General features: G+C 38.2%; 1 protein-coding gene across 1 annotated transcript; it reads left to right on the top strand.

The window, feature by feature from the left end:
* Positions 1 to 346: 346 nt before the first annotated feature.
* LOC144641148 (uncharacterized) lies at positions 347 to 2,301 on the top strand. The gene is made up of 3 exons (XM_078500195.1): positions 347 to 639; positions 1,549 to 1,653; positions 2,103 to 2,301. The coding sequence occupies exons 1-2, from the start codon at positions 488 to 490 to the stop codon at positions 1,619 to 1,621; spliced, it is 225 nt and encodes a 74-aa protein (XP_078356321.1). The 5' UTR covers positions 347 to 487; the 3' UTR covers positions 1,622 to 1,653; positions 2,103 to 2,301.
* Positions 2,302 to 9,571: the final 7,270 nt, after the last annotated feature.

Raw genomic sequence — 9,571 nt, 5'->3', positions numbered from 1 at the left:
TCTCTATACTTTTTCTGCTCCCAATGCGAAAGGGAAGTGAACAATTCAAATAATAACGTTTCTGAAGCTGATAGTGTAATGAGTATACAAGTTCCTCGTGCTAGACGCTCCTAACGAACGTACCACCAATTGACCAATCATCGTGGCCAACACATCTTGTTTTACCTTTCCATGGGAGGAGCGGTGGCCTAGACTCCGGTTCGTGCGGTCCGGGTTGGTCGGGGCACTGCGTTGTGCTCTTGGGCAAGACACTTCATAGTGCCTCTCTTCACCCAGGTGTATAAATGGGTACCGGTGAATTTAATGCAGGATAAGCATTGGCCTGATGGACCACTAGGCTCGTATGTAGACTTTATACCGTTTTTCGTTTACCATTCCAGGTTTCTGCGTGCATGAGGGTGAAGAATACTACCCAGGAGAGCAGATCGTTCTTCAGGATTGTCAGTACAAATGCCAGTGCGTGGTAAATGAAGGATATTCGTTCTTCATGTGTGAGCCTTTATGTAAAGGATTCTATTTTGACCTCACGTGTGCTGATGGAGAAGAGCCTATTATGGAGCTGGAGGAAACTTCAGTACCGGAATGCCAGTGTCCCAGATATACCTGCCCTAAGAGACTCTCTGTGGCCAACTTTATAGAGTAGGTGTCGTCGCTAGAAAGTGTTTCATTTTTCTTCGAGTAAGCTTTAGCAGATTTAGTGGTATTTCCTATTACGGCTTCTTATTGCAGACCACCGGGCTACTCCCTCTGCAATTTGGTAGTAAGTTCCCCAAACCACTCTCCTGTTTCCGACCTAACTATTATTTTTTATAATTTTTCTTTTAACCTACTCTAGATCTCTTTTGAGCTAAATCACAAACATATATATTAACCTTTTCCAGACAATCAAACCCGATCCAAGCGCATATACTTATATCGATCTAAACAACGGTTTTCAATTGAGTGTCTTTAATCCAGGACCATTAAAATGATCACTCTGGCCAATCACAGAAGACTCAGACAATACTTGAACCAATCAAAACTCGGAGTAAATACACGAAGCCCGGTGTGACGCGTGGGAAAACATGTTCAAACGAAAACCCGGGTTTTGGTTTTTCTTCTAATTGGATGAGAAAGTGGCGTGAGATTTTTAAGCCCATCTAAGCGTGGTTATGCAAAGCCGAAGCAAATGCGAATTACTTTCGCTGCTCAAGTGACAACCGTTTTCACTAGCGACGCAAGGACAAGCGCAAAAAGGACAAATTTTAATCCTTGTGCTTGTGCTTGCCGCAAACACAAGCACAAGCAACCAAATGCAATGCGCTTGTGCTTTTGCTTGAGTCGAAGCCGTTTTTACGAAGAAATAAGAGCTGTTATCCTTGCGCTTGTGCTTGCGCTTATGCTTGCATCGCCAGTGAAAACCAAGCTTAAGTGTGAGTACTTTCTCACCCAGCAGGGAAATAGACTGACGCATGATCTTCCCAGCAGAGGAAGAAGCTGATATGGAATTGTAGCGAAAGACGCCATAGTTTCAGCTTTTATTTATTTCCCATTTGGTCTTCATTCTAGTTACGGAACAGATGAAGATGGACTCTTTGAGCCAGATTTGTATGAGGAGGAAGTGGCTCACTACTTTGAGTGAACTGTGGATTGTCCCTTAGCACAGCATTTTAGGTAAGTACAAGAATTAAGGAGCAGGATTATGTTTCCTTGTAAACCAAATTCGTTTTTCTGCTGATTTTCCTTGTTTACTCCTTAAATTTAAGCCTGATTAAAGTAGTATTCGTCTTACTGCCAAAAAAAAGAAAGAAGCACTACTACCGAAAATATGAGAACCAGACACTTTGCGCAAAATCTGCGGCAAGCTTGCCTACCTCATAAACCTTTATTGTTGACACATTTTAGCTTATCAGTTAAGATGTATTTTAATGTGTTGTGTTTAGACAGGAGCCATAGTGGGTATTCACCCAATCTGACGGGGAAATACGAATGAGGCCAGCTAATTGTTAAATTTTAACCCCAAAACAATAAGCTCAAGCTCTCCAATCTCGACTCCTTTCTATATATCATCAATATAGAGTGATACTGTTATTTGACTTTTTTCTTCTTCTTGTACTACACAGGATCTAGGGAGAGTCGCGTTATCATCTCAGAAGCAATTAAAATTAATCTATATTATTAAACAGCCAATCTAGCTACGTTTAAAATTCGTGTCTGAGACGATTCTATCATTTTTTGTAGTTTTTTTTCTTGTTTTTGTTTATAACGATGGAAGTTATCAAATGTAAACATAAAATGTCATTAAAAGAGTGAAGAACGTGGTCTCTTGTTGTCTGTGTTTATTTGCTGTTCTGAGAACACGTAGACTTCTCTTTAGGCCTGGTTACACAGTGCATTGCTTGACTTCCTGCAACTTGCTTCGACACTTAGAGGGGCAGTATCACGAGAAGACTTCAAAGTTTTTGTGTAAACTATGATAGAATTATCAGTGTGCACTCAGTGATAAACAACATAGCCTATTTACAACAAAGGAAGGGCATGAGTTCATTCTCCAAGGTGTGAATAAACGTAATCAGTGGTTTTTAAGTGATTTTCTTTCAAGTAACACTGTCAATGGAAAACGTCGGCCCGACTTTTTCAAGTTTTAGGCCACTACTGTCCAGACCGATCCACCTTTTAACAATTTTCACAACTAGTACAATATGTATAAGAAAGACCAAGTCACTATTAGTGGATTTCCAATTAACACCAACAACCTCATTGCATTTTCAAGTAGCACTAAATCATGGTGACACTGTCCTTTAAAAAAATGGCGAGACAAGTTCATTTGCAAATTCGAGGGGGAAACAACACCGAGAATTAAGATGTTGGAGAGATGTGACGGATATTTAAGGGTATATATGAAACTGGCTAATTCGGAATGTTTTAATAAGGGAGCGCTAACTCAAGGTAGAAATAAATATTCTCTGGTATTGGGTTGCCGTGTTCTATTTAAGATTTATATAAATAGTACACCTCTTTTTTCGGAGTATTTTGAAAAGCTGACGTATTTTGAGTGGAAGGTTTAGAGTTTTCAAAATAGTATATTCGTTAGATAGAGATCGAATGATCGCCGACTGTTTTTCACTTGAGTGCCCTGTTGTCTCTCCTGCGATTTACATAAGCGATCTAATACACGCTCAGCCTTATGCATTCGCTCCAACTAACAAAATAACTACTGTTCTCATTCCTTTTTACAGTAACAAAGACTTATCTAGCCGAACTAAGCAAAAATCTGAGTGACGTCTGTCAAACGACTCAAAAAACGCCCATAGTAAAAGAGATACTCAAAAGAGAACCTATATTCTCTCCGGTGTCTGACATTTGCAGAAAGCAGAATGCAGACTGCAGACTTCAGAATGCAGACTTCAGAATGCAGAATGCAGAATGCAGAACGCAGAATGCAGAATGCAGAATGCGGACTAAGAGAATATATTGTGTTACCTTTACCATTATTGAAAGCTAACCGTAAACAGGCTAACCGGAGTGAATAGTAGGCTAACCGGAGTGTGTAGTAGGCTAGCTAACCCGAGTGAAAAGTTCACTCTGGTTAGCCTACTACGCACTCCGGTTAGCCTACTATACACTCCGGTTAGCCTGTTTACGGTTAGCTTTCAATAATGGTAAAGGTAACACAATATATTCTCTTAGTCCGCATTCTGCATTCTGCATTCTGCATTCTGCATTCTGCGTTCTGCATTCTGCATTCTGCATTCTGCAGTCTGCATTCTGCATTCTGCAGTCTGCATTCTGCATTCTGCATTATGCATTCTGCAAATGTCAGACACCGTATTCTCTCTCACTTGGACGTGAAAATTCAACACCGAGCCGAATAATCATTTTAATGGATCTCACTATTGTATGCTATCCTAACTTCTCTTCTCCCTTTATCGTGACACCCTGTTAATATCGGACCTTGGCTTCGACCGACCTTTCTACAAACTCTTTCGTTTTCTCTTTCAACTAAACAAATGCGTACCGCGCATGGGTGGAGAGGAGGATAATCGTAAACAAGAAATGAAGTAATTTTTTAAAGGGGTAACATTAACCTGATCCTATGGAGGGCAGCGGTGTAGTAGACGTGTGACTAGAGGGAGAAAGTCAAGGGTTGATGTAAAGGGGAGGGGGGAGCATGGAAAACGAAGCGAAAAAAGAATGACGCCTGATAGTGGCCTAAGGAGTGAACGGAGAACCACATGTCAGGGTCGGCCAGGGGGTAAGTGGTATACCAATATACCTGAAAACATGTACCCAGTATACCCAAAATTTCCCCTCAAAGTCATGCAAAATACTAAAATTTGGGGAAACACAGTATACTTTATACCCATAAAAGGCCCAAATTCAGCGTAAAAATTCTGTATACCCAACTTAAAATCTCCCTGTATAACGTATACCTAAAACCTCTGGCCGACCCTGACATGGACCAGAAAAAGCGGAGTAGAAGGAAAAGAAAGGAAAAAAGGAATCCAATTTTTTTCGCGTACGCTGGCCAAGATATTCTGCCGTGTAAATCAATCTTGAATGATACGACTATTTCAAAAAATTCTGAACTTAATGTTGAAGCTGTATCTTTAAACAAATAATAAACAACTTTTTACGCTTTCGATCGATCAAGGATACCACCCGTTACGTAATAAATGCGAGGGCGGAACACCAAAAAAAAAATCATTTAGCATATTAAGATTCGATGTTTTCGTAAAGACAACAAACAAACAACTATATTTTTAAAATGCTTAAAAGTATAAAACAAACTCTGCATTTTAGAAATTCTTCAGCTTAACATGTCCAAATGATTCTCAAAAGTTGTAAGCCTTGCTTTTTGAGCTGACGTCTGTTCAATGGTCTTGTTTTATTTTGCGTGATCTTTGAAAAGCGTTTAGGAGATATTCACTTTTTTAATTAACTATTGGAGTTTTAAACTTGATTCCAAAATGAATTGTGGAGTCTCCCCATGAGGTTATTGACGAATAAATATATTTGATATCCTACTTGCAACTTGGGTGATAATTTTAAATGAAAAAGTGATATCAAGTCCAGCTGTTATCCTTCCTTGTCATAGCTTGAGGTGCGAAAACGAGTAGTAAGAACTTTATGAGTTTTACACGGCATGAGCAGGAAATATCACGAAATATTAAAATAGATACTCAGAACATTAAAAGACACGGACTGAAGAGAAAGCAGATAGCTTCCTGCATGCTGTAAACAGATAAAAGCTCAAATAGCCCTTTGAAGCAAGTTTCTTCAGTAATCGAGTATCTAAAATAAAGTCCTTGTAATGCAATTCTAATTTAAAACTATTAGCGACACGTTGTACTCACAGGTAGTGGGTACGACAGGAACTCTCTAGAAGGCTTGAACTACGGCGGGAAAAGGAAAACTTCAGAAATAATGTAAGTCCATGACAAAAAAAAATTGTTGAGAACGTCAAGGAAGGTGAACATATCTTTACTGAGCAAACGCGTATTTGGCTTATAACTTTAAACAAAAAATAAATATAACAAGATTTAAAACACTCGCGACAATGTTATAATCATTGCTTCACACACTGTAACAACTCACGGAGCTCCACTGCGGGGTATGACGGAGGGGTTTAGTAAAAACGTATTTATTGCATTCGTGCGACGAATAATGCTCACTTCCTTCTATGTTCACAGCAAAAGTTGGGGGATATTCTCGAGGTAAGCGAACACACTTGTTGAAAGGAATATTTACGTTCACTAACTTTTAAACAAGCTTGCAAAAGATCTTCTCGAAACAATTTCGTAAGTCACGTTTTACAAGATCCTCGACACGGCAAAATTGCAATTGAACAAAATGTCGATTAAATTTATGTATGATTTCGGCTTTTCGACGCAATACGTTAAGTTCTATCTCAAAAACAAATGAAGGAAAAAGAAGAAAGTTGCCAGAATTTTGGGACTATTTAAAAATTAACAATTTAGTGGCAAGTGTTCATTTCAAATTTGTGTCAGTCAAACAACGAGTTTTGTAGAAGTAAAAGTAATTGGGGTGCTTACAGCATCATTTCAAGTCTTTTACCTCACGCCGACATCTTTATTCTTATATCGAAACTCCGGGGCATTTTTACTGATTCCCGATGTCCCTGGCTTTGTATATGAGTAGGAAACTTTCAGTGCATGAGATGTCCGGCTTGATCAGGCAATAAATTGCTTACAAACTTAACAAATCTAGCAAGCTCATATGTTTAACAAAACACCTTCGACGCTCGAACCAAAAAAATAAACAAGCTGTATAAAAAACGAACAGATCATGTGTAAAATCTAAACAATATTGTAGGGTTTTGGCCTGTTTAAACAGGATCAAAGGATCAAACATTTCTATCCAACATCATGTTGAACGTTAACGGACTGGCTAGATGACCACGGAATGTATTAAATGTAAATGCCATTTACATTGCTAACATTTAATTTAAAGAACTTAATTCTTTATTACATTTTTAATTTAATATAATATGTTTTCTAAATATTAAAAACATTTACTTGTAAAAGGTAAAGGACTAAATGGCCGAGCGGTCCCACATTACATCATCCTACATGGCATCGCCACTTGTCCTAAAACGAACAAAAAAAGTGTATAAGGAACAAAAGTAATAATCGTCAAAGATTTTGATTTCTGTTTTACATAGAAAAGTAAAAAAAAATCTGTTAAAATTGGTAACACGAAAATGCCTTTTAACTGAAAGTTTTTCAATTTTAATGTTATGAGCAACCTTGCGATGGACTAGCATACCACCCAGGGGAAGGACAGTGTAGAAATACTTCTAGTATCTTTGCTACTTTGAACCAGTATAAGCCAAGGCGGTATGGCACACTTAGGTCAGACGCAGCTGACTTTTGTTTCACCTACCTTACGAACCACCTACTTTTAAGTTCCATAGGACTGGATACCAACTAACCTTACTCAGTCGGGGGAACAAGTGCCAGTTGATGGCGACATCACTTCTCCGAGAAGTGACTGAGCCCGCGGTTTTCGTCCCAGAAGTTGCTAAGCAACATGACGTATTGAACGCGCGACTGCTTTCGGAGTACTCGTGAGCGCTCGCGCTAGTTTTGGTTGGATAAAATCATTCGGAATTCAACGAAGATTTGCCAAAACCGGCACTAATTCCACCAACTGTACTATGATCATTCTTTATATTTTGTTTTTGTTTCAGATTGGCTGACATTATTAAAGAAAAATGGCATTCGTTGCTTTGATTGCAGCTGTCCTGTTTGTTACGTCAGTTATGGGAGATGAGTGCGATCTAAAAGTATATGAAAACGGTGGGGATAGCAAATATTTTAAACAATTTTATTTATTTTTCTCTAACCTTCCTTATTAACTCCAAATTTATGATAACTGGACTAACTACAGCAGGCTACAACCCATTTAGTAGGCGTGGCCTCGTGGTTAAGGCACTAGACTTGTAATCCGGAGGTTCGAATCCACCTCCCTGCCACTGCATGAGTTTGTCTTCGGTCATCCCGAGTTCAACTTCTCCACGCTTTGTAAATAGCCAACTGGTTATTCTCCTGCCAGTTATTTCAGTGTCCACAATAAGCACAACAGTGTAAATACATTGACACTTAAATAAAATGTTTTGTTTTTAGTTACGATAGGTTTCACTAATAATTAAGCAAAAGCAAGGGAAATCATAGCTGTGACGGTAGTTTGGATATCCGGCCTTAAAAAACATAATTTTCTACGATTTTATTTCTTTCTCTCTCTCCGTAGTTTAAGATTCGATACAATCGAAACTGTTTTTTATCCAAACACTTTCTTCATAAGTACTTCGCTACCCGTCGTATTTTCAACTGTAGTCTTGACTCGGTGTTTGAAAGTGAGTCACAGCATGGTCCCTCGTGTTTGATATATTACGTTATTTCATTATCTTTGAAATTTAGTATGCGGCCTCGTCACCTTTACATGTATTAAACTGTGTAAAAATATTTTGTAATAGCTTTCAGAAGGACTGATTAAAAACAAAAAATCCGCATACTTTTTTATTTTTCTAGAACAGAAATTAGCTCGTTGAAAAGCCTCCTTTGTTGCAAAGTATTTTTTAAAAGGATTGATTTGATTGGCTAGATTTTAAATTCCCGTTGTTAAAAAACAAGCAAACCAAATCATATGTCCCCAGGGACACTTTTTCGTCGTGCACAGATCCCACCGTCTGAGGGGACAAGGATGCGCGAAAAGATCTACATAACCATAGACTGTTACCTTAAGGTTACTATTGTTAGCGGCTACTTATTTTAGCGATTTTAGAGAGTTGGGAAAAAAAATCGCTTTATTAAGTGCTCGCTAAAATTTCTCTCAGTCAAATTTAATACTCGATAAATTTAAGTACCTCACCTCCCACCCCAAAGGGAAATAAAATAAGCATTGTCGACTCGAAAAAATCTTTTAAAAATAGATGCCAATAACTTTGTTCTTTCTGGCAATGCAAATGTTCGTTCAATTTCAAGTGAGTTTGTTCTTTTGCTGAACATTTATTTCCATCTTAGCTATATGTTCATTAAAAACTGGTTTACACCATATCACTTACTTTTTAAATTTCTCAGTTCGGAAAATCGCTAAATTAAAGAGTCGATTAATCTTGCTCTGAAAAAATCGCCTAAATTAGTAGCCGCTAAAAATAGTAACCTTAAGGTAAATATAGCTATGAAGCAAGTAATTGGGACTAAAACTTATATAAACCAATTTCTTGATTTGGAACAGACCCTGACTGTTTTGCGATGATGGTGTGTCCAGCTATTACTTGTCCCCCGAAACATAACGATGGGATAGCAGGGGAACTTCGTGGTACCGATCCCGAGTGCTGTTGTAAGAGATGCGTGCCGAAAGAGTCCAGTTGGTAAGAAAGATTATTATAAAACAACTAGATTATTGCAAGAGAGTTTGATTTCTTCATCCCCTCTTGATAAATGATGGTGGATAACTGACTATAATGACTATAAATATTTTTTGACACTCCGGTGACTAGTGAAAAACAGTTTAGTAAATAACAATAGCCGTCCTGATTTTAGAGTTTGATGGAAAGACCTGTGCAGTCACTTTTTAGACTCATAACGAGTTCTTTCCCGACCAAAGAGCGTCTGCACAGAAGGCTACAATTCATACTGATAAAAAAAAACTGGCTTCAGAAATCGAATATTATCTCATACCTACAATTCTCAAAGGTTAATTTATTTATCAATCTAACTATCTGTCTGTCTGTCTGTCTGTCTGTCTGTCTGACTGTCTGTCTATCTGTCTGTCTGTCTGTCTGTCTGTCGTCTGTCTGTCTGTCTGTCTGTCTTATGAAACTACCGTTTTACTCACTCATTCACTCACTCACTCACTCACTCACTCACTCACTCTGTCTGTCTGTCTGTCTGTCTGTCTGTCTAGTCTGCTTGTCTGTCAGTCTGTCTGTCTTCTGTCTGTCTGTCTTCTGTCTGTCTGTCTTTTATTTTATTTTATTCTTTCTTTATTTTATTTATTTACTTTATTAATTTTTTAATTGATGTTGTGTTATATTCTGGGTAGGCTTGACAGAATTTCAAATTAT

Source organism: Oculina patagonica, unplaced genomic scaffold, assembly GCF_052425735.1.
Source record: "Oculina patagonica isolate OP01 unplaced genomic scaffold, crgOcupat unplaced704, whole genome shotgun sequence".
Taxonomy (NCBI): domain Eukaryota; kingdom Metazoa; phylum Cnidaria; class Anthozoa; order Scleractinia; family Oculinidae; genus Oculina; species Oculina patagonica.
Note: the sequence above shows the minus strand (reverse complement) of the source record. Positions and strands in the feature narration are given on the sequence as shown.

What these genes read in the sequence shown, in the direction of transcription:
- LOC144641148 (XM_078500195.1), top strand. Translation starts at nt 488, where the DNA reads ATGTGTGAGCCTTTATGTAAAGGATTCTATTTTGACCTCACGTGTGCT. An exon ending in TCTGTGGCCAACTTTATAGA is followed by an intron (nt 640 to 1,548) that starts GTAGGTGTCGTC and finishes TCTTCATTCTAG; the next exon opens with TTACGGAACAGATGAAGATG.